This window comes from Lycorma delicatula, chromosome 3 (assembly GCF_047948215.1).
Source record: "Lycorma delicatula isolate Av1 chromosome 3, ASM4794821v1, whole genome shotgun sequence".
NCBI classification, from domain to species: domain Eukaryota; kingdom Metazoa; phylum Arthropoda; class Insecta; order Hemiptera; family Fulgoridae; genus Lycorma; species Lycorma delicatula.
The window spans coordinates 25562587-25587783 of record NC_134457.1 but is presented as its reverse complement, the minus strand read 5'-3'; the positions used below and the strand labels follow the sequence as shown (position 1 = coordinate 25587783).

General features: G+C 31.2%; 1 protein-coding gene across 1 annotated transcript in view; it reads left to right on the top strand.

Moving 5' to 3' along the window:
* Positions 1 to 13284: 13284 nt before the first annotated feature.
* The window catches only part of LOC142321463 (farnesyl pyrophosphate synthase-like), a 64185-nt gene continuing 52272 nt past the window's right edge, over positions 13285 to 25197 (top strand). Inside the window, exon 1 of the mRNA XM_075359565.1 lies at positions 13285 to 13988. Coding sequence (XP_075215680.1) covers positions 13786 to 13988 — 203 coding nt within the window. The 5' untranslated portion in view covers positions 13285 to 13785. The remainder of the gene's footprint in view (positions 13989 to 25197) is intronic.

Here is a 25197-nt window from a genome sequence, read left to right as displayed (position 1 = left end):
AACAATGTCAAACAACCAAATAACAGCAATAGAACCACCAGACAAACAAGAGCTAACCAGTTTCTGGAAAAATCTCTGGTCAGAACCCAAATTTCACAAAAATGCCACCCCCTGAATCAAAGCAGAAAAAGACAATCACCAGCACATACATAACAGAACAACGAGACGTCACACTTACAATGCAAGAATCACAGAAGCAATCAAATGCACAAAAAACTTCCAATTCAAATATGTTGTTCCAATTCCAAAAAAAAATAAAAATCTAACCTATAGTTATTGTCCTATTTCCTTGATGTGTGCTAATGGACAAATCTTAGACAAAATGATAAATAATCGGCTAGTTTGGATTTTAGAAATAGAAGGCCTTTTATCCTCGCATCAAGCAAGATTTCGATAGTACCATTCGATTACTGATCAAATGAATTTATAAGATACTGTTTACAATATTTTCGTCACCAAGAACTAAGTTGGAATCTTCTATGATCTGCAGACATCTTTTAATATGACTTGGCATCATGGAATACTACTTCAATTACATGAATGGAGCATTTGCAGCAATTTACCTGTACTACGTGACAACTACATAAAAACCCATATTTTTCAAGTATTGGTTTATAATGAGCAATCGTCAGAAAAAAATATTAGAAATGGCATACTACAAGTCTCGCCGTTGAGCGTACTTTGTTTATGATCGCCAGTAAGAAACTGATATCAGTCATTCCATGAGAAATCAGCAAAAGCATTACGTTGACGATTGGTTTGTTGAATATGTCAGTAACAATACAATTATGACAATGTATAAATTTCAATGAGTTATAAACACCCACAATGAAGTTGCAAAGAATAACGTATTTAAATTTTAACCAAAGAAAACATACTTTGCATACTTGAAAATAGGAAGAAAATTCCACACCGTAGTTCTGTCTTGACCATTAGTGACCATTCAATTCAGTTATAAGATAATAGATGCTTTTTAGGTCCATTATTAGATAAATCCCTTGGGGACTATATATACAAGATTTGAGTGTTAGATTTTTTTTTTGTTTTCAATCATTTGACTGGTGTGATGCAGCTCTACAAGATTTCCTATTGTGCCCATTGTTTAATTTTGGAATACCTCTACATCCTACATACTTAACAATTTGTTTTACATATTCCAAATTTTGTCTGCCTACACAATCTTTCCCTCCAATATCAAAACGACTATTCCAGGATGCCTTGTAAGTGGCCTATAAGTCTGTCTTTTCTTTTAACTATATTTTTCCAAATGCTTCTTTCTTCATAAATTTGCCGCAACACCTCTTCATTTGTCACTTTATCCAACCATCTGATTTTTATCATTCTCCTGTAGCACCACATTTCAATCTTTTCTTTTCATGTACTCTGATCGTTCAATTTTCACTTCTACATAAAGCTATGCTCCAAACATATACTTTCAAAAATGGTTTCCGGATTGATATTTAAATTAATTTTTCATGTAAGCAAATTATATTTTTGTCTGAAAGCTCATTTTGTCTATGCTATTCAGCATTTTATATTGCTCCTGCTTCGTCCATCTTTAGTAATTCTACTTCATAAATAACAAAATTCTTATTCCTCCATAATCTTTTCTCTTCCTATTTTTATATTCAGTAGTCAGTCTATTATTTCTAATATGTTTCATTACTTTTGTTTTATTCTTGTTCATTTTCATGTGGTAATTCTTGTATAGAACTTCATCCGTATTATTCATTGTTTCTTCTAAATCTTTTTTACTCTTTAATTAGAATTTCTGTATCATTAGCAAATTGTAGCATCTTTATCTTTTCATCTTGCCTGTTACTCTGGGTCTAAATTTCTTTAACATCATTAACTGCTAATTTTTTGTAAAGATTATAAAGTAACAGGGATAAGGAACATTCTCATCAGACTCTCTTTTTTATTTCGGCTTCTTTATTATGTTCTTCGATTATGACTATTGCAGTTTGGTTCCTGTAAATGTTAGAAATTGTTCTTCTACCTCTATACTTGAAACCTACATTTTTTTAAAATGCTAAACACATTTTATTCCAGTCTATGTTATCAAATGCCTTTTCTAAGTATACTATGTATGTTGAATTGTTTTTCTTAAGCTTGCTTTTACTATTAATCTGAGCACTAAAATTGCTTCCCTTGCCCCAGTACTTTCCTGAAACCAAATTGGTCTTATCATAACACTTTTTCCACTATCCACTCAATTCTTCTGTATAGAATTCTAATTAAGATTTTTGAAGAGTGAATGGTTACGTTAATTGTTCTGCATTCTTCACATTTATCTGCTCCTCCTTTCTTTGGTATCATGACAATCACACTCTTTTTGAAGTTTGATGGAACTTCTCCTTTTTCGTAAATATTACACATCAGTTTGTATAATTTATCTATCGCTTCCTGACCTGCCCTGTGCTGCAGGTATCCCGTCTATCCCAAGAGCCATTCTGTCATTCAAACCCCTTAATGTTCTATTAAATTCAGATCTCAGTGTTGTATTTCCCTTTTCATCCTCTTCGACTTCCCCTTCTTCCCCTATACCAGTTTCTAATTCATTTCCTCCATACAATTCTTCAATATACTTCACCCACCTATCGATCTTTTCTTTCACATTATAAATTGGTGTACCATCTTCATTTAATACATTATTAGACTTAATTTATATACCACAAAATTCTCCCCTTAACTTTCCTGTTTGCTCTGTCTATGTTACCGATGATCATTTCTCTTTCCACTTCTCAACACTTTTCTTTAATCCACTCTTCTTTCGCTAGTTTGCATTTCCTGTTTATAGTATTTATTAATTGTCAATAGTTCCTTTTACTTTTATCATCACTAGCATTCTTACACTTTCTACGTTCATCCATCAGCTGCAATATATCCTTTGTTACCCAAGGTTTTCTACTAGTTCTCTTTGTTCTGCCTAAGTTCGCTTCTGCTGATTTAAGTATTTACTTTTTAACATTCTCCCATTCTTCTACATTTTCTGCCTTATCTTTTTTACTCATTTATTTCTCATTATTACTCCTTATTTCGTTCCTTGCCTTTTCCAATGCTTGCATTCCAATCTTCAACTATTATTAAATTTTCATCTCCTTTTATGCATTTAATTGCTTCATCAATTTCTTCGTATTACACTCTACCTCATCATCATCATGGGCACTCGTAGGCCTATAATCGTGTTCGGCTTAGGTTTTGATTTTATCCTTATTACAATGATTTTGTCACTATGCATATTGAATACTCTCTTCTCCATCTTCTTTTTCATTACAAAACCTATTCCTGCCTGCCCTTTATTTGAATCTTTGTTTATTCTAAAATCATCTGATCAAAGAGTGTAGAATGTTATCCAGTACACACCAAACCTCACTAATTCCTACTACGTCTATATTTAATCTATCCACTTCCCTCTTTCAATTTTCTAATCTGCCAACCTTTTTTAGACTTCTAACATTCTATGCTCCGACTTGTACAATGTTATTTTTTAATTTTCTGGTGATCTCCTCCTTAGTAGTACCCACAGCGAGATCCAAACAGGAAACTAGTTTACTTCCGTAATATTTTACCAAGTTAGGCGCCTCCATCTTTGCTATGAAAATGCAGAGAGTTACATTTTCTTGGAAAAAAAGCAGGTGTAGTTTTCCATTGCTTTCAGCTGCTCAGTACTCAGAAGATTGAGTGACGTTGATATGGCCATTTAAGTCGAGACCTATGCCCTTAACAACTACTGAAAGAGCTGCTGCTCTCTTTCAGGAATCATTCCTTAGTCTGGCTCTCAACAGATACTTCTCCAATATGGTTGCATCTTTGGTCCAGCTATTCTGTATTACTAAACAGTCAAGCCTTCTCACCATCGGCAAGGTATCATGATTCATAGAGGGAGATATCTCAAATAGATAAACTAAATAAATTAACTCTACATGTACAATGTTTAATTTTTCTAGAATAATATTCAAGAAGTACACAACAAAAAAAATAAAATCATTCCACGCACACGCACGAAACCGAAAAACCCAAAATTATAGTATGAACAAACACTCCACAAGGACTTTTTAATAACATTACAATTAAAAACGATAACAGAGAGAAAAAAACAAGCACATCTTCTCTATTACTACAAATTTACTACTACTTTTTTTTTTTGTTATAGATGAGTCTGAGAAATGCCATTTACGCACCCCCCATAAATGGGGGAGTGTCGGACTCGCACAAGTTCAGCTAAATATTATTAAGAGCCTATGTGTACCCGCACCCTACCGACTAAAACTCATATCTCACAGTTTCTCCTCCTCCGGGGTGGACTGGTTGGACTGGCCTGTGGACTGGACTGGCCTATGGACTGGTTGGACTGGCTTGTGGACTGGATTGGACTGGCTTGTGGACTGGATTGGACTGGCCTGTGGACTGGTTGGACTGGCCTGTGGACTGGTTGGACTGGCCTGTGGACTGGACTGGCTGGTGGATTGGAATGGACTGGACTGGCATATACTGGCTGGCTTGTAATGTAGACTAGCTTATACTGGCTGACTTATACTGGAATGTAGATGGCTTATACAGGATGGACTGGAAGGTAAAATCTTAAGGATTTTATAAACTATGAAGAAAGCGGGAAATTCGGCGGCATATATGATGGACATTTTTTGCCGCCAAATCTTTCTTTCTTTGTGTTCCTGCGGTTTTGATATTTGTTAATAATATTGTTATTATAACTTTTTTTATGACTGTGTTTTTCGTTTTCACATTTTTGAATTCTTAAAACTTTATAATGCAAGAAAGGTATGGGAGTTTTGGATTTATAAATTTGATAGTATATATTGCAGTCCTTTTTTTTTCTATCGTATAACATTGAAAGACTGCATTTCAACGCGAAAAATACTGGTCGTTCAATGTTATTACCGGTCGCTGGACTTTTTATTACATTCGGTTCTAAATTTTTAAATATATAATAATTTGGCATTTCAAAATCCATCAGGAAATCAAACCCATATGATTTTGACCTATTTTCATATCTTTTATTACGAGTATTTGAAAAATACTCTATTACCACTTCCACAAGAAGTGGTAATAAAGTATCTTCATATATTTTTTTTTAGTATGGTTAGATTGGAAGAGTAAAGAAATTCGTTCTTCTGAAAATAATTGGTTGCAGCCAGGTTGCAACCAATTAGTATGGTTAAATTGAAAGAGTAAAGAAATTCATTCTTCTGAAAGCTGGTTGTGACCAGTAGATCGCTGTGTTTTCTCTTCGAATAGCATTTGAACGTAATAAAAGAGTTGATGACCCGACTCTAACTGGAGTTGGGTAAGTTTCACCCAATTCTACTAACAATGAATAATTTTTTTTCCAGACTTTTTTTCTTTCATATAATGAAAGAAAAAATCAGAATTAGAATTTAAATATTTTAATATATTTCCACTACTTTCACAATTTGTGAAAATTTCCTGCAAAATAAGAATGTATATATAAATTGCAAATCTGTTTATAATTATTATTGATTTACTTCTGCTGATTTAAGAATTTCCTTTTTAACATTTTCCCATTCTTCTTCTATATTTTCTACCTTGTTTCTATTCAGACCTTTTGTGATGTCCTCCCCAAAAATCTTCTTTACCTTTCTTCCTCAATCTTCTCTAAATTCCACCGATTCATCTGACATCTTTTCATCAGGTTTTTAAATCGCAGTCTACATTTCATTATCACTAAATTATGGTTGCTATCAATATTGCTGCAGGATATGTTTTGCAGTCAATGGGTTGATTTCTAAATCTTTGTTTAACCATGATATAATCTGTTTGATACCTTGCAGTATTACCAGACTTTTTCCATGTGTATATTCTTTTATTATGATTTTTAATCTGGGTGTTGGCAATTACTAACTTATACTTTGTGCAATACACTATAAGTTGGTCCCCTCTTTCATTCCTTTTGCCCAGCTTGTATTCACCCACTATATTTCCTTCCTTGCCTTTTCCAATGCTTGCATTCCAATCTCCAACTATTATTAAATTTTCATCTCCTTTTATGTGTTTAATTGCTTCGTCAATTTCTTCGTAAACACACTCTACCTCATCTTCATCATGGGCAGTTGTAGACATGTAGATATACTCTACTCTCTTCCCTGTCTTCTTCATTATGAAACCTACAGGAGTAGGTCAAATAAAGGGTAGGCTGGAGCCTACCCTTTATTTGACAATGAGTTAATTATTCTAAAATCACCTTCCCAAAAGTCATTTTCCTCTTCCCATCAAACCTTGCCAATTCCTGCTATATCTACATTTAACCTATCCATTTCCCTCTTTAAATTTTCTAACCTACCATCATTTTTTAGACTCTAACATTCCACATTCTGACTTGTAGAATGTTATTTTTTAATTTTCTGGTGACCCCAAAAAATAAAAAAATACTTAGTAGTATTATAACTTCCTTAATAATCCTTACCCTGAGATCTGAATGGGGGACTAGTTTATGGCCATTTAAGTCCTCCTGACCTATGCCCTTAACAATTACAGAAAGGACTACTGCCCTCTTTAAGGAATCATTCCTTAGTCTGGCTCTCAACAGATACCTCTCCAATATGATTGCACTTTTGGTCCACCTACTCTGTATCACTAAGTACTCAAGCCCCCTCACCATTGGCAAGGTCTCATGATTCATAGAGGAAGTGTTAGATGTAAGAAAGCCCTAAACATTATTAAATGTTTGTCAAACATCAATTGGGGTCCAGAAAAAGATAGACATTACTGCAATTATATAAAGCATTGGTTCAATCAAAGCCTAATTAAAGATGTATTGCATATTCATCAGCTACAAAGTTGCATCTAAGAAAGTTAGGCATTACACATAACAATAGAATTAGGTATGTCACAGGTGGTTTCTGTAAAAGTCCGATGACTAATTTAATGTTTGAAGTCAGTATAAGCCATTACATTATAGAAGAGAGTTGTATTAAGATATGCTGCAAATATATGGATCTTTCCTAACCACATGAACAATAAAACTTTTAATAATAAATCTCTGGCTGCTTTATATGAACACCTGTTCCAGATCTGCTGCAATTCAGTATCATGAGTTAGCAACAGAACATGAAATTGCTTTGCCGAATACATTAGGAATTTCTACAAGAAAAATACCACCATGGCTTTTGTGAAGTACAAGTGCAAGATTAGATTTTTGTTATGAAAAAATAAAAGAGAAACCAGCAGTGGGATCATCCAACAGGAATTTTCTTCATAGTTAGTGATAGTTAGTTCAGTATTGTTTTACTGAAATCAATAGCTACACAGAATGTAGTCCAGTTTGTGAATGAAAAGTTGCAGTCACAATGTCAAACATGGCATCACAGTTAAATTAATAAAGTATTGAAGTTACCAATTTTTTTTATAAACATTCACTAACTATGATGTTATGGTGTATGTAATAACAACATAACTTTTTTACAGGAAAGGAATAAATGAAGAGTATATATATATATATATATATATGTAATGTGTGTGTGGCCAATGAAGAGCTATACGTTTTTGATTTAATTTCATTCGCTCCACTGATTCTATTGAAACTTTACAGATCTTTTAATGAAGGTTCTAAAAATGTTCTGTAAAAATTTCAACCTTCTAGGATTCATAGAAATAAAATGGTGGCTTTCAAATAAAAACATCAATTTCAGATAAACCACATTTTTTATTCATTACAAAATAGTTTTTAAATGATTAAAAACAGATGATAATTAGAATAATTAAAAAGAGTTAGGTAATAGAAATGGTTGTGACTAATTATTATTAACTTGTTTTATTCAATCTGAACATCTGTTTAACAACACATCATCTGTTTTTATTTATTTTTACCAGCTGCTTTGTAATGAATAAAAAATGTAGTTTATCTGAAATTGATGTTTTTATTTGAAAGCAACCAAATTGTTTCTATACATTCATTTTTTCTATGTTCTGTAAAACATTTTTAGAACCATTTGTTTAAAGGTCTGTAAAATAGATTCGGTGGGCAAGTGATATTAAATCAAAAGCATCTACCTCTTCATGGGACATATTGCAAACACACACATCCTATCCATTTGTTTTCATAACTACTTTGTTAAAAAATAATCATAGAATGAGTATTCTTGAAATCTTATCTAACAGTTTAAGGTTTTTCATACTGATAGCACTATAATTTAATTAATATAATGTAAAAATGTTTAATAAATCTGTATTTAAAAATAATTATTTGATGACACGTGATTTATATCATTTTAAAATTATAAAAATTACTTGTAAAGATAAAAATAACAGCTTCAGATAAAATTATATTCATTTTGATTATACCATAAAAAATTCACATGATCAGCTAAATCTTAATGAAAAGCCAGAAGAAAAATAAATATTTTCATTCTGCTAAAGGTGTTACTTTATTTGTTCTTATACAGAATTCAAAATAACACATTTATTTTATTGCTTAATTTTTTATCTTCTCTAATTAAAAGAAGGAAGGTTTTTAAGTGTACCATATTAAAAAAGGCAAAAACATTTTTGGATATTTCAGATGATACTGTTGGTCCCTCAGAGATAACATACTCGTCTGAAGTTTTATAAAGAAAAGTCACTGTAGTTTTGCATCCTCACAAGAAGCCTGAATTTTTTGCTATATCTTTATCCATGATGGTTGGTGATAAATGTTATTTAAAACTACAAACTACTAAAACTGATAAACCTAACCAGATGTTATGTACACCATAGCTATAAAGCTTTTCAAAACAAGAAATAAACATGAATTGTTACAATTTATTAAATATTTTTACACATAAAACTTACTTTAAATTAATCTGTATGTACTCCTCCATTGTCATCACACAGGTTTATCAGGCACCAAGTGAATTTACACATACTCTTTTTATGTAGTAGGATAAAGACAATCTCTGACAACAGTTTTCAGTTCATCAACATTCCTTAGTCGCAAATGGGAAATTTTTTCTCTGCTATGCTACAAAAGGCGTTATCACAGGTTGTTAAGTCTGAACTTCCAAGCAATCACTGATTGTTGGAGCCCCTACCAATCCATTGCTCTTCAAAATGCTCAATTAAAACCATTCTTTACCTACTGAGCATAATGATCTGGAGATCCATCTTGCTGTAAAATAGCAGTTAATTCCATACCAATCCATCAAAGCTGAGAAATAAAGTAATTTTTAAGAATGCTAAGGTATGAAATCCTGCTAATATTTCCTTCAAAATGTATGGTCCTTTAAGTTGCATTCCAGTTGTTTCTTCCCAATCATTACATGTGGTTGTGGTCTGTGCTTTCCTCCAGGGATCTTCTTTATACCAATAATACATGTTTCGAGCTCTATTACTTAGGTAATTGGCACATTCATCAAAGAAAACTGTTTCCATTAAACCACATTAGGAAAACACCAAAAGGTGGTTGTAAACAGATCTCCTCAACAATATCAGAACTATTCAGTCAATTGGAAAGATGTTCAGATCATTTCCAATAAGGACTGACCTGGTGAAAAGGTTTTTTCCTACTTTTGGAACATTACTACTGATGGAGCTTCCTTACCAAATTACAGAATAAATCTGTCTCTTATGTTTTCATTTGAGTTTGTATGCTCATGTACACAAAAACTAGGATGTCTTTTTTCAAATGAAAACTCTCACTGAACTCATGAAAATAGCATCAAATTCTTACAAACCTGGTATTTTGTTGAGTAAATGGTAGCAGCTGATGAACCTTTAGAGCCAAGTAATGACATATAACATTAGCAACCTATGTATAATAATATCATAGAAAGAAAGTTTGTGCAAGATGTTAGCATCTTAATTCAAAATATTTTCAGTCACTCTTGAAATTACCTTCAGGTACAGGTGCTACTGATTTAAATGGTAATTCATTTATTTTTGATAAAATTTAGTTTTTAATTTCAACATTTTATGGTTTTAAATACATATGATACTGTTTAATAAATGTTAGTAATAATCTACTCTTTAAATAGATAGTGTGGTTCTTTAACCTGAAGCATGAAGTGTAAATTTCTTGGTGTTATGAAAGTCAGCAGAATGCCTTGGAAAGACCACGTTTATGACTATTAAAGAAATCAGTTATTTTTGTGTTTAGATTTCTTTAAAACAGTTGCAAAAAGAAATTTTTGCAGGTTAAATTTTGTAAAATTTGAGAATGTATACTTGAGGAATGTAAATTTGAGGTATGGTATACTTTTTTGTATGGTTCAATAAAAGTAATAAGATTATTTTTTTTAAAAGAAAGTTATCAGATTTATTTCTGGACAAAAACAAAGAGAATCATGTCAATAACTCATGGTAAATTGAGTTTTATTTGCCATAAAAATATTTTGATTTGATTAGTATTTGGATTTTGGTTACCTTTGTTTATACATAAAAACAATATATATATATATATATATATATATATATATATACAATATATATATATATACACACAAAAGTATAACACAGGCTAACAAGAAATAACAGATTGTTTCTTTCACAACTTCACAAATCTATATTTTTCAAAATAAATCCATTATATTAGAATATATACGTCAACCAAACATACTGCTATGTTATTCATCTAAATAATGTTAACAATTTTTTTAAATATAATTGAGGGAAATTATATTCTGAATACATAAATAAAAAGTTCACTAGTTAACACAAAACTAAATAAATCAAATGAGTTTTGAGTGGGTGTGTAGGGGAAGGGGTTGTGTTGATTGCCTTAATAACAAGTGATGATCTTTGACAACTATTTAACTTATTCTTAGCTTTACTTCAGATTATTAATTCATCTGTTAATACAGATACATAGGTTATATATATGAAGTAATCTACAGTTCTGTATGTTTTATAAGTTAATGTTTGTTAATTACACAGGCTTGCAATGAAACAATTTTTTGTTGGATTATTTTTGTTTATTGTATATTAGTGCTGGTTTAAAAAGTAATACTAAAAATGTCATATCACAGTTTTTCATGAAGTAAGTTTTTCACAACACATGTGCATTTATGTTATACATGTGTCTATATGTATACATAGATGTACATTTCAATTATGTTTTCATTATTGCAAGATCCTTTCAAGTTATAATAAATAAATTAACTTATTTTAAAAACTGATCAATATCTATCATTGTAATTCCCCTTTATATATGTCTTCTTAGAATCTGCAAGATTAAGAATTGTCATAAAACTGTCAGTATTTAAATCTTGCATATAGTAATGCAGGCAGTGGCTATTTTTTTTAAACTAAATAGTTTTACAAGTGAAAATAAAATCTAGAAGCTTATGTCAATATTTGTTTTTTTCATATTCCAACCACTTTTTTGATAGTGAATCTAATTGTTATGTGTTTAGAAATCTGTTGTAATAAAATGAGTCCGTCCAAACATTTGTTACATTTGTGGTCAGTTTGGTATAAAAATCCATCAAAGAAACATTATAGCTTTTATTAGGAAAGTTTATCGTATACTTTGAATTAAAGGTGGGAGATAAAGATAAATCATGCGCTCCTCATAAGGTTTGTGTGAAGGAGCTGAGAAAATGATTGAAAATAAAATAAAAAAACTTTAAAATCTGGAGTCTCAATGATTTGGAAAGAGCCAAAAAGTCACTTCTATTGCTGTTATTTTTGCTCTTGCAGTGTTCAAAGCTACAATTTCCAAAAATAAGAATACTTATATCCAGAAATAAAAAAATGTTTATATCTAAACCTTTTATCAGTAATATAACCTGTTCCACACAGTTCAGACATCCCAATGCATCTTTCTGCTGAAATATTAGAAGAACTTTCTGATACAAATACTGATGAACGAGATAATAATCAGGAATTTCAATGTGGTAAAGATAATAAACATACTCCCTCATTCAGCCAATCCAAACTAAATGATCTAGTAAGAAATTTATGATTATTCTAGGATTCTACAAATTAAAAGAAAAGAATCTTCTGGCACCTGGAATGTCTATTTATTTGTTTACAATGAAAGAAGAGGACTTAACTCCATTCTTTTCATACGATTGTGATTTGATATACTCCAACAATATTGCTGGTTTGATATACATGTTTGGCATTGAGTCCAATGTAGATGAATGGAGACACTTTTTACTAACTCTTCTAAAAGCTCTCATTCTGAAAAGTGGGATTAGTATGTCTCTGCACCTATTAGTCACTCAGTACACCTAAAAAAGTTATTTTTATTTAGAACTGGTTAATAGCTTTATACAATTATAAACCTTTACCTTTATTAAATATAAAGAATATAACTGAATGGTTTGTGTTGACCCTAAAATACTGATTATGTTCTGTGGTCAGCAGAGTGGATATACTTATTATACATGCTTCTTATGTGATTGGGACAGCTGAGCAAGATGTCAACATGGATAAAAAAACACTGGCCTGCATGAATATTGAGGCAGAAAGCAAGAATATTTTGAAAGTTTTGTTGTCTCAAAAAAGATACTTCTACTGCCTCTCTACATAAAACTGGATCTCATGAAAAAGTATGTTAAGGCCACATAAAAAAAAAAAGAAGAAAACTGAAATTCCCTCACCTTTCAGAAGCTATCCTGAAAGAAGGTATATTTGTTGGGCCAGATGTAGGTAGGAGGGTTTATGATAGATGAAAATTTCCTGCCGATGTATGATATTGAAAAATATGGGTTAATTGCTTTTGAAGATGTTATTAGCAAACTCTTAGAAAATACCAAGGAACTTGGGAAAATTTTCAGCATAACTGAAATTACTATTGAGCAAGAAACTGCATTATAGTTCTGAAAAGATGTTCTAGAACAAATATATCGTGATAATTGTAATTAAGCCGTGATTGGTATAAGTTAATTAAGAAAAGTCGAAAGTAATCTTGTTTAAATATTTTTTCTGTAAATGTTTTTGTTTGTTATCTATTGCAAACAATCCGAAATGGTAACCGTTTTAGTGTTTGATGGTACACTTTAATTGCACGGAAAAAGAAAAAAAAAATGAAAATTAATATAATAGAAAAGATGGGAACTGTATAATAGACTGAAAGTAATCATCAATATACACTTGTTGTACAATTTTGTATTTGACTAGACGACGCGGCGTGATCATTCATGCTACAACATGTGAATTGCTTTACCATAATTTCTCTGGAACGAGCAGCACAAAATCTGCACGAGAAGTTGACTACGTGCAAGGGATCATGTTTTCTTCAAAACGGCCGCGCATGCGTAGACCAAGTATTTTATAGTATGACCATTACTTTAGTTCATAAATCCGATTCATTAGGAACTAAGTGAAACTGTTTGCATGGGAACTTTTGGTGGGGACTATTGGAGGGGAGTGTGGTGAAAATGTAGTATAGAGTGGTCAAATTATGTTGAGATGGGATTGTGTGTTTAATATTTATCAGTTGTGACAATTTTTTTCTAGGGAAGGGGAATATAACACGATTGTTTGTTTATGTCCAAGCCTGCTCTGTTTTTGTTAACTTCGAGTTGTTGATGGTGGCCAGTTTATTTGTGCAGTATTATTTTGATGTATTTTTGTCAACTAACTCTAAATAGCGTGTGCATATGATAACGGGTGGTAGTATTAACTTACCAAAACTATTGGTTTTTTTAGAGTTTGTTAGTAACTTACTTGATATTCATTGCCATTTAACTTTGTTAATTACTTTTTTATCTAATTTTGTTGAAAAACAATCATTGAGTTTAATTTGACGATCTTTTATTCCTTTTGTTTTTTGTATTAGTTACGATTTATATATTGTGATTAGATCTAAAGAACATAATCACTATGTTTATACGCGTAACATTACCGAAATTGAATGATGTCACTGTTAAACATCTTTTTAAGCTCCATGAATACTGTAAGACTACTAACGTTAATACGTTTTGTGTTTATAGTGTTTGTAAACAACAGTTGCATCCTTTAGAGAAAGGTTTTGTCCCTTCGTTACATATTTATGGAAAAGGGAATCATTCTCTGTTTGCACACAGGTATGCATGATTTAAAAATTACCTATTTAATTTATATGTTGTCTAATTAGCTGTTCGTTTGTTTTAGCGACATTCTAGTAGGTTAGATTAACCTACCACGATTTCCTTGTAATTTTGTTTTAGTATTATAATGTTTTGTTTAAGTATTATAATGTTTTGTTTAGGAATATGATGGTATTTGATAATACATGACTAAAATATTTTGCTGAAAATCCTGAGTTAATTCGCTAATTTTTACAACAAGATTTTTAGAGTTATTTTACTCTTATAACAGACAGAATTCTCTGTGATATATTCTGCAGTAACTGTGTGAGTAGTACTATATTCAGTTGCCTATTTCTACCTCTTTTAAGGTGTAATTATGAAGAAGCTAGTCATGTGTAAATCATGAAATGATAATTTGTTTGTGCAATCTTATAATTATGTGAGGTTATTGCCATTAGCAATTTATTTGCATAGAAAAAAAATTGTCTGTGAGGAATAAGTAACTCATTACATTAGCTTAGTTCAGATTAATTAAAATTTGTTTATAATATTATATATTCATACTGTATAAGGAGTGTTCTCCTTGACCAGAAGCAGTTACAGTTAGTTATAGAAGTAGTTAGAAATAACTGTGGTTTCTTTCAAACCAAAGTTGGTATGTCTCATATTTTTTAACTTCTCTGCTATAATTCATAAATTACTATCGTGGCTTTTCATTTTGCTCGGTTCTCTCAAACTGTAGTAGCCAGTCCTTTAAAAGAATTAAATTTCTATTTTCACCCATTACCTATACACTCTTTACCATATCCATTCATGTTGTATTCTGTACTCTTTTTTAGCAACACATCTCAAAAAAAGATAAAGTATTTTGAGTGTGCATATACCTACGCATCACAGCAGCATTCCTTGTTGACAAATGTACTTGTAAAATATTTTTATTGCAATTGCTATTCTAGCATTTGTTCTGTCAACTATACATTTTTCATTTAATGTTATATTACTACCCTACTTAGGTATTTAAAGTTAGTAAGTGGTAATTTTATATAGAATGATTTTGATGAGGTTTGGAGTTACCATATTTAAAACCTAAGTTATTTGTCGCAATTGAAACTATTCGTCAAAACACCATTCAACCAAGTAAGGTCCCTTGTAATTTACACAGTACCCTCAATAAAAAATTCATAATTAAGCACTGCACAAGTGTATTATACTTTATTTTTGGACTAAATAATTTTGTTTCTGATAAATTAAGTTAAGAATGAGATTAGATTCACTTAAGAATAAATCAAGTTAAATTAAGCTTGCGGTGTGGTTTTTGTTAAATGTGCAGTATACCTTATTTACAGAATTAACTCAGTTTAAGTGAGATTTAATTGACTTTAGTTAGGGTAAGTAATTTATAATTTTCACAGAAACTTATCCATCATTTATCTGATGAAGTCACAATTGAAGACTTCTGCTCAACTTAACCTAACTTAACGTTAAGCAAATCTAGTCTTATCCTTAACTAAATTTAAATAATGTATATTACACATATATAGTGCAAAGTAAATGATTTTGGGTGCTGGTACTGTGTATCTTACAAGGGACATAATTTGGGTGAAAGGTGTTTCTGATAAATAATTTCAATTGTAATGATTAATTTAGATCCTAAAATCATAATTTAAATGAAAATACACGTTTATTGTATAAAAATGATAAAAAATATTTTATTTGAAATATTGTCCATTGCTAGCTATATATTTTTCCCATCTTTCTGACAATTTATGAATGCCACACCAGTAAAACTGTTGCTCTTTCAAGGCAAACCAGTTGTTTAGCCATTTTTGTACATTTTCATAAGAAGTGAAGCGCTGCTCAGCAAATGCATGTCCCATCGATGCAAATAAATATTATTCAGATGGAGTCAAGTCTGGTGAGTAAGCCACATGCAAAGTATTTCCCAACTGAACGCCTCAATCATTTCCTTGACCGATTTTGCTGTGTGCGATGGTGCATGATAATGCACCATCATAAAGTGATTTTGCTTCATTATCATGAAGCAAAATCACTTTGTGTTTTTTTGATATTCTGGTTGTTTTTCTCGCAATGCTTGATGCAGATCGATCATTTGTTGTCGGTAGCATTCAGTATTAATGGTTTTGCTAGGTTTTAGCAGCTCATAATAGATCACACCCTTCTGATCCCACCAAACACAGTGCATTGTCTTCTTTCCATAGCGATTTGGCCTTGAAATCTGTCGATGGTTCGCTTGGAGTTACCCATGATCTTTTACACTTAGGATTCTCAAAATATAACCACTTTTCATCACCTGTCATAATTCGAAGAAGATGACTTGTTTTTGTACCTGGCAAGCAGCACTTTGCAAGTGGTTTTTTGGTTTTCTTGCTATCTTTCATTCAGTTCATGTGGAACCCATTTTCCCATCTTCTGAATCTTTCCCATGGCTCTCAAATGTATGGAGACGGTTTCTCATGTTACATTTAATTGATCCATGGTTGTTATGTTTGAGCATCATCTTCGTCAAATAATGCTTGCAATTCACAGTTTTCGTACTTTTTCGGTAGTCTTCTACGTTCTTCATTTCTCATGTCAAAATTGCCACTTTTGAATTTTTTAAATCGCTCACAGCACTGGGTTTACCAAGAGCCATAAGCTTCAACAAGCATTCGATGCGATTCTGCAGCAGTTTTCTTTAAATGATCACAGAAAATCAATGCTGTCTACAAATCGTAGTTTGTAGGTACAAAACTCGACATGTTCAACGCTAATTAAAACTATGTTGTTATATGAAAGTTGTATTGTTGTGAATTGAAAATCTTTGTCAGCTGTCAAAGAAAGAAAATGGCTTCATTGATTCGGTTTGACAGTAACTAAATTGATAGCTAGGGCCATCTATGGGCAAATTACGGTTTTATATTTACACACCTGGTAAAGAAATTAGTCTAATACAAAATTTAATTTTTAAATTAAAAATTCTCAAATAACTGCATTTTTCACAAATAATTAGGCTTTTATTAGTAATTAAGAAAAAATTTAATGCTAAAGGGTTTTGGTATTGTTGTCTTTTATCACAAGAAGTCATCATGTTTTCCAGTTAGAAGTTGCTGTGATTTAAAAAATTTAAATATGAAAGATCATGAGAGAGCATTAATGATAAATAATGATTTATTGGATAGATCCAATTTATTATTAAAACTGAGCATCCTAATTTGGATAAAATCTATAAAGAAATCCAATATTTTATGTTCCCGATAAAGATGGTGATTAAAACCATTTTATCAGCCAGTTCAATTGTTCAGTTTTGTACAGTCCGTCTGTCAACACAGAGGTATAGAGCTAATAAATAATTGTGCAGATTAAAATGTAAAAAAAAAAAAAGTAATAATTAATGACTTACTATTTTTACTTTTCTGGCATCGTAGCTCTACAGCTATGCTGCAAGAAGGAAATTATGGTAATCTGTCAAAAAAATGAGGTATGGGGTTCTTTTGCATTTCTCGATGTTTCACAACCCAGGGACTCCAAAAAACAAAAAAAGTGTATGGTAATGTTTGTATGCAGGTATTTATATGTGTTGGTGTGTTTGAAGCTTAATAACGTTTGACTGGATTAACTGATTTCTGTGAAATTTGGCACAGAAGCTGTATATGGGGAAAATTTGTTTGTAAAATTTTGGGGTAATTTCTCCACAGGGCGGGTAGATCATTTCTTTGGGGTCAATTTTCTCAAATTTTTGCAGCATACTTTTTAATTGAATTTTTTTAATACATTTCTAAGCATAATAGTAGTAAAAGTGGCCCCCAAAAATTGCTCTGGGAGCCACATTGGCTATGGGGGAGCCAATCAAAGTTTAAAAATATCATTTTTTTTGAATTCTTTAAACTTTTTTCATTTATCATTATTTTTTCATTATATAAGATTAATTATAAATAACCAAGAAAAAGGTTGTTGCCAGGAAAATACAATAACTTTGTTGTCAGCGTTTTATTTTTATAAATTCAAATTATAGAATGTTTTGTATTAAAACTAGTTTAAATTAAAGTGTTTAGAAGTCCTAGGGTTTCTCTTATATTTTATTAACTTCTGTGTAATAGCATGTCTCTTCAAAGCCCAAGTTTTTGCTAATTTATTCATAATAACTTTGTGATTCTAAATATATTATAAATAATTGAAGTATGGAACTTATCTTTTAGGGTTTGTGTGAATTAAAAGTCTTTTTATTGGATTGTATGTTGTTTTTAAAGTATACAGATTAAATCAGTAATCTGTGGTGTTTTAATATTGTTGTTTAAACCTGTAATCTAATAAAACTGCCATTATTAAATATTGAAAATGAAAAATAGGACTTGTTTTTCCTGTACAACTTTTATTATTTCAGACTATATTTGTTATTTCAGTACAAACTTCTAGTTCAGTTGAGCCAATATAACATGTATTAAATTAAAAATATATAATTACATTTTAGTCGTTAAATTAAAATTTTAACAACTTAAAATATAAATTATAACTTAAAAGTTTACGTTAAACTATATTTATAAGTGTATATTTTAATAAATTTCTTCCACAATTATATTATTAATTAATTATTATGTCGTACTACTGTAATAGTCATTTAAAAAATTTCTTTCAAGTTAGATGCCAAAACTTATTTTGAAATACTAATTTCTTAGATTGTAAAAATATGTGGTGAATGGGTGGAGATTGTTATGTATTCACTCAATACATAAACAATATTATTTACTACAGTTGTTTATCTTCATTATTAATCTGTTGCAGTAAACAAATTATGCAATTCTTTTGCTTGTAAACAATTTTTTTTTTCATTAATTTATTCATGTTTAATAAATGTATGGATTATTATGATAAAAAAAAATATCATCTGAATTTTTGTAAATATGTTGTTTTATGTTAGACAATTATAATTATGCCTTAACTGTAATCTTAAAGAGTTTATTTCTTTTTTTATCTTAGTCATTTAACTACATTTTTATCTTATTTATTATGTCAATTTATTTTATCTTGGCATATTTAAGGTTTTTTCTTTTTAATTTAAATGCTGGCTAAGTGTAATTAAATGAAGGTTTCCAAGTAGTTGAACTGTACAATATTCCTCTGTGTACCAGATCTTATTTATTAATCGAAAGGGAACCCCCATCATAATTTCAAAAAAGATTTAATTGCTTTAATTTTTATCCCTCCCCCTCTTAAGTCTTTACTAAAGTTAATGTATATTTTATAAATCATAGATGATAGAACACTTGAATGAAATTTCAAAAATGTTTCTGTTAAATCTATATATATATACTATTATATAAAGAGGAAGAGGGTGTTCGGGATAAGCAAAAAAACTACTCAATCAATCGCTGCCAAATTTTTACCCGTTTCTTGGCTTAACTGAGAAAGTTTTTTCTCGAAAAAAAAAATTGTATGTATTGCATATAATTAGTAGTGGAGATTCGCCGGTTGAAGCACAAACTTTTATGAAATGCTTATTTACTAGCCAACGCCCGTCCTTGGCTGTTGAGCCGTTTGGCGACGCGCTGACCAATAAAGACCGGCTCCTTTGAACTCCGGGCTCTCATCCAGCCGGGTGTGGTCTAGGGCCGGACAAGCTCTCAGGTGATCAGCATCCATTGTCTCGCAACCATACAGCGGAAGACAGCAGTACATGGATGCGGTAAAGGTGACAAGCAAGATATATAGTTGTCGTGGCCAACTTTTAGTCGATCATGAATTGTGAACTGTGAGTCTCTATCACTGCGGGAGCTTAGATTGAACCGAATGATTCGAATCGATCGAGTGAATAATATTACAAAAATAATAGAATTAAATTTACGTTAAATAAAATAATATTGAATAAATTTAAAACATTTCTGTTTACCAGTAATGCGTTTCCATGGGGACTGCGTTTGAGGCTAGGGTGGTGAAGTATGCTAGCACGTCGTGGGAGGTTAGAAGGATCATCATTATCAACCGGTAACAAACGGGGTGCCCCTAGGGCGGTATTTGGAAGGTGCAATGGGGTGCTCTTATAATATCTGCAAAACATCGTCCGATTTTCAAAATTCAAACGGAGTATTTGTGTATTATATTAAAGTTTGTCTATCATGCGAGAACCAACTGACCGATTGCTTTCAAATTTGCCGGATACATTCGTGTTATCCTAGGGAAGATTTTAAGCATAGACTGAGATCGAGGCCCCGTCTCCCTCAAGGTTAAGTCATTAAAAATATTCATTATTTATTCACCTCATGGGAGGGTAAATTCATAACTTATTTCATTTCCTTACTGGCAGAAATATAATTATGAAGTAAATTTTTCATCAATGTTATTTTCACAACCTTGAGGGTAACGAACAGTGCGGGGGTCCGGGGGGGGAGCCCACTGGGTAGACGGGAATGGCGACCAAAGCAAGTTCTGCCGGTCCCCCTGGCGACACAGAAATGGCGAGCGAAGCGAGCTCTGTGTCCCTGGGGTAGGCTCCGTGGCCCGAGGAGCCCCTGAGTTGGCTCAGGGGTTTGCCTGGCTCGAGGATCCAGGTTCTAGCTAGACGGGCTGGCTAGTTTATATTTAATTAATTTTAGGTACTGTAATTTATATATGATATTTTTACCAAATTGTATCTTGACTCTAAAATTAGGAAATAAATTTTAGTAAAAGTAGAATATCTTCACCCTAATACTACTTTCTTTCTTTTTTAAAGTGTTCTGAGTGATTTAATACCAAAAATCAGTTCTCGATAATAGGGGGTAACCAACTAATAAAAATAGTGAAGACTTGTTAAAATTTTAAATGTGCGACCGAAATGTGAAATTTGAAACGTGTTATCTACTTTATTAATTGAATTCGTTTTGCTTGAAAACGATACATAAAACTACGTCTTTTACATAGAAACTACTTTTTTTTGTATTTTTCGTATCGAGAGATATTCACGAAACAATTTTCTCATCGTAAAAACTTGCAACATTTATTTTGGGCAAACGAAATTTTTATTTTATTTTATATGTTTTATATATGGTTATCAGTTCAAGATAAGTAGTGTAATATAACGAAGAATGCACCAGAATGTCTTGAAAAAGTAAAATATCAAAAACTGTATTGTGGTGCGTTATTATATTTGAATCCCGTTACTAATAAGGGTGTTGTAAAATCGGCCTATTTTGTGACGGGTAAGGTGGTAAAACTACTCAAATTGTCCAAAACACTTTAAAATCTCTATTTTAAAATATGATTGATTTTGCATCTTGTAACAAGAATTGAAATGCGAGATACGGGGAAGATGAACATTTTTTTTTAACCTGCAGGACCATTGTTAGGTATGTTTCAGAGAATGGAATGAATGATTTCTAGCGTGTGAAAATGCCATGCCTGACTGGGATTCGAACCCGGGACCTACGCTATCACTCGCGCCACGGAGGTCCGCAACTAATTCCAAACTTACTCGGTTTTCCCGTCATCAAATTATGTTACGGATCGCCTTCTGCATTAGTTTTGATTGCATCTAATCAAACGTTAGCTAGCTTAATTAATTCACTGTAGTTTGTATTTGCCTAATGCGGATTTTAGCAAAGCCGTATGCATATTGTGTTTTGCGTTTTAACTATCCTGTAAATTTTTATTTTTATTGGGTGTAAATATTGTGTATTTTTTTTTTAGCCAATACAATACGGTTTTACGTGAAATTTTTTAAACTAATTAATTAGATTTCTTTTGTAAGAAATTAATACATATTTGTAAAAAAAAATAAAAAAATATCATTAACCCTGTTGTGGAGGGTCTTCTTACGGCATGTCTCGAATTTTGACTGAGGAAATAATGGTCACCTTGCTAATAGGCTATAATTATACGGTGATTGTTTATATTCATCATGGTGAATAATTCAGTGCGTCTGCTTTATAATTTTTACGATTACGAGAGTTTATATGAATTGCTTGATTACACTACAAACACTTCCCTCCATTTTCCAATCCGAAAAAAACATATAGGTTGTCCAGCATTTATTAAAATAAAAAATATAAGAAAACGTCTACGCAACTCATTTTTAAGAATCTGCGGTCACAAAAATGTTTTTGTGTGTAGTTTACCGTAAATATTAATAAAAGTGCAAAAAAAAATTATCTTTTATTCACATAGCTAAGCATTTACTGAAATACGGAAACCAGTAAAATTAAGTACAATTTTTTTATTCGTTTCAGTCTATAAATATTGTGATATGGCTAGGTTAACGATGCAAACATGAACGTTTCTGTGTAGAAAATGTCGCTCTGATTTCTGTTACCACGAGGTTGGTCTAGCGGTGAACGCGTCTTTCCAAATCAGCTGATTTGGAAGTCGAGAGTTGCAGCGTTCAAGTCCTAGTAAAGTCGTATTTTTACACAGATTTGAATACTAGATGGTGGATACCGATGTTCGTTGGTGGTTTGGTTTCAATTAACCACACATCTCAGGAATGGTCGAACTGAGACTGTACAAGACTACACTTTATTTACACTCATACATATTATCCTCATTCATCCTCTGAAATATTATCTGAACCGTAATTACAGGAGGCTAAACAGGAAAAAGAAATGATTTCTGTTACCAGGGACATACTGAATTTCTGGGGACTTAATTTAAGTGGTAAATTTGATGGAATTTGACTTGAAAAATTGAATATAAGGTACCCTAGTAGTATATTATGTGCCTAGTTTATTATGTGAAAATTAATGTAAAAAAAAAATATTTGTGCCACAAAACAGGTTTTATTTTTTAGGTTTGATGTACGTTAACTTTTTTTTACATTACCAGTAAAAATAAATTTGTTAAATAAAATTTATAGAAAACTTCAATTCTGAGAAAATGTATTTAAATAATTTCAACTGAACCTGAAGAACAGTTTAAGAAATTTGATTTTTATTAAAAAAACGAAACATGACAGAAAAATACAGTTGTAATTATAACCGAAACGAGAATCATTTCAATATTGCAAAATATTTACAGACAAAATTAATTATTCCGTCGTACTGAAATTTTTGAAAATATAAATTCTGGGCTAAATTTGAGATCATTTGATTTTTGATCTGAAGATTGAATCAAACAAATCCTAGAACTGCATCTAGTAATATTTGATAAAATTATTGTAAAACGGAAAATTGCTATCACTAAACACAATTTTATAAGTTTGACGTGCAATAACTTTGTTAAATCGCATATAAATATATTAAATTTTGCAACATCTGTGAGAATTTAATTCTGAGAAAACTTAAGTAAATACTCCAACTGAACAAGAAAAAATTTGACACTTATTAAAAACAAAACAAACTGAAACGTGACAACGTGAAAATAGTGCATTGTAATTTAAATTCAAAACAACAATCATTTAATAGTGAAATGTATGAAAAAATTCAGTTATTAAAAATAAATGAATAAAAAACGTATTACAAACTTACTATTACAATAATTTTTCAAAAATGTCCACTGTTACGCAATAGTCCGTTCGATTTAAAATTCCTTGAATGTATCAGATTTTTTTTTGTGCAATTGCTTTGAAAAGTTTTGTTACTAATTCTTCTTTTTTAGTTACTTGTTGTTCGTATACTAACGATTTCATATGACCCCCACGGGTAGTAGTCGATTGGCGTTAAATAAGGTGATCTAGGAGGCTAATTAATTGATCCGCCTCGCCCGATCCAGTTGTTTATAAAATGTGTATTCATATATTCGTAATATCATGTCTTCTAAACGAGTTGGCAGATTATTTTCTTAATATAAGTAACTCATTTTACAAAAATAAAATGGTCCATTACTATGCTCGCCTATAATATCATACCAAACATTAACGTAAAATGTTACGTTGAAACTACTTTTTACTGTGTCATGTGGATTTTTAATGCTCCAGTGATAATTTATGACGATTGTCTTGAAACCAGTTACTGAAATTTAGACGCAACGAAAAGCCTGTATTTAATAAATTTCGAATTTCCTGCAAGCGGTGCGACAAACCAGCGTTATTAGAAATTCGTCTAGTATTGAGCCTTGGACTAAGTTTAATTTGCCAAACTACGTTCTAATCTTTATCGACTTGACGTTGTTGTTGGCGTTCAACAAAATACGAATGTAATAGAAAAGAATCAGTTATGCGTTAATAATGAAATACTGAAGCAGAAGTTTTCGGATTTAGAATTCTTCTATCAAGGAACCTTTCTTGATATTTACGACGCGTGTATACCTTATTTCCATTGCAGTACCTGTAAACTGAAATTATATCTGGATATTCTTTATTTGGAAACTAAAAAGGCATTTCTAGGAAGTGACAATTAATTTTCTTCAGTTTTGAAAGGGTACAATTTTATATAAATACAAAACAAGAATTTCAGTTGTTGATTAACTATAAATACTGTTGACTTACAAAATAAAACATTTCTCCGATCTATTTTGTCAAAATTGTTTCTAAGTAATGAACTTTCGTTTCTTAATATTTTTAACATAGCATAATAACATTTTAAACAATGCTGTTAAAATATATTTAATTTTCTTTTAATTATTTGTAATATATTTTATCTGTAGATGTAAAAATATTCAAATTATTCTTGTTTATAACAGTATTTTTTTGCCATGTTGCTAACTTTTGTTTTTAATAAATGGAATTTTTTTAACTGTTCTTCATTTTCACTTGACATTGTTAATTTTCTCAGAATTAAATCTAAATATTTTATTGTAGATTTGTACTTATTTATTGGCAATATAAAAAATTATTGTTCGTCAAACCTAACAAATTGTGCACATATATTTAATTTTTGTAATTTTTTTATCTGTTATAACAGCAGTTCCAAATAGTAACGTAAGTGGCGAAGATATATCTTGTCTTGTCTGCTTCTAGAATGGTGTTTCTCGTTCATAAGTCCTGCTCTTTTTAATTTTTTAATTTATGATTCCAAATTTCCGCCTAGCGTTGACTAATAATCCGATCATAATGTTAATCGGTAACGATACTGGCCGATATTTCATTTTTGTAATTTTACTTGTAATTACTACGTAAATCTCTTGATTAATGCACTCGGTGGCATTTCTACATAGCGTAATTGTTTGTGCTGCGTATTAGGATATTGCGTAGCACTTTAAAATAGTCTAAATATGTTAGTTTACCTTAGCGTGTCTTATAAATAAATTCTCTCGTTTTAATTCTCATGTCAGTTAAGCGTGACTGATTGGTTTCCACTCGCTATTACAGTCGGTGGCAGTA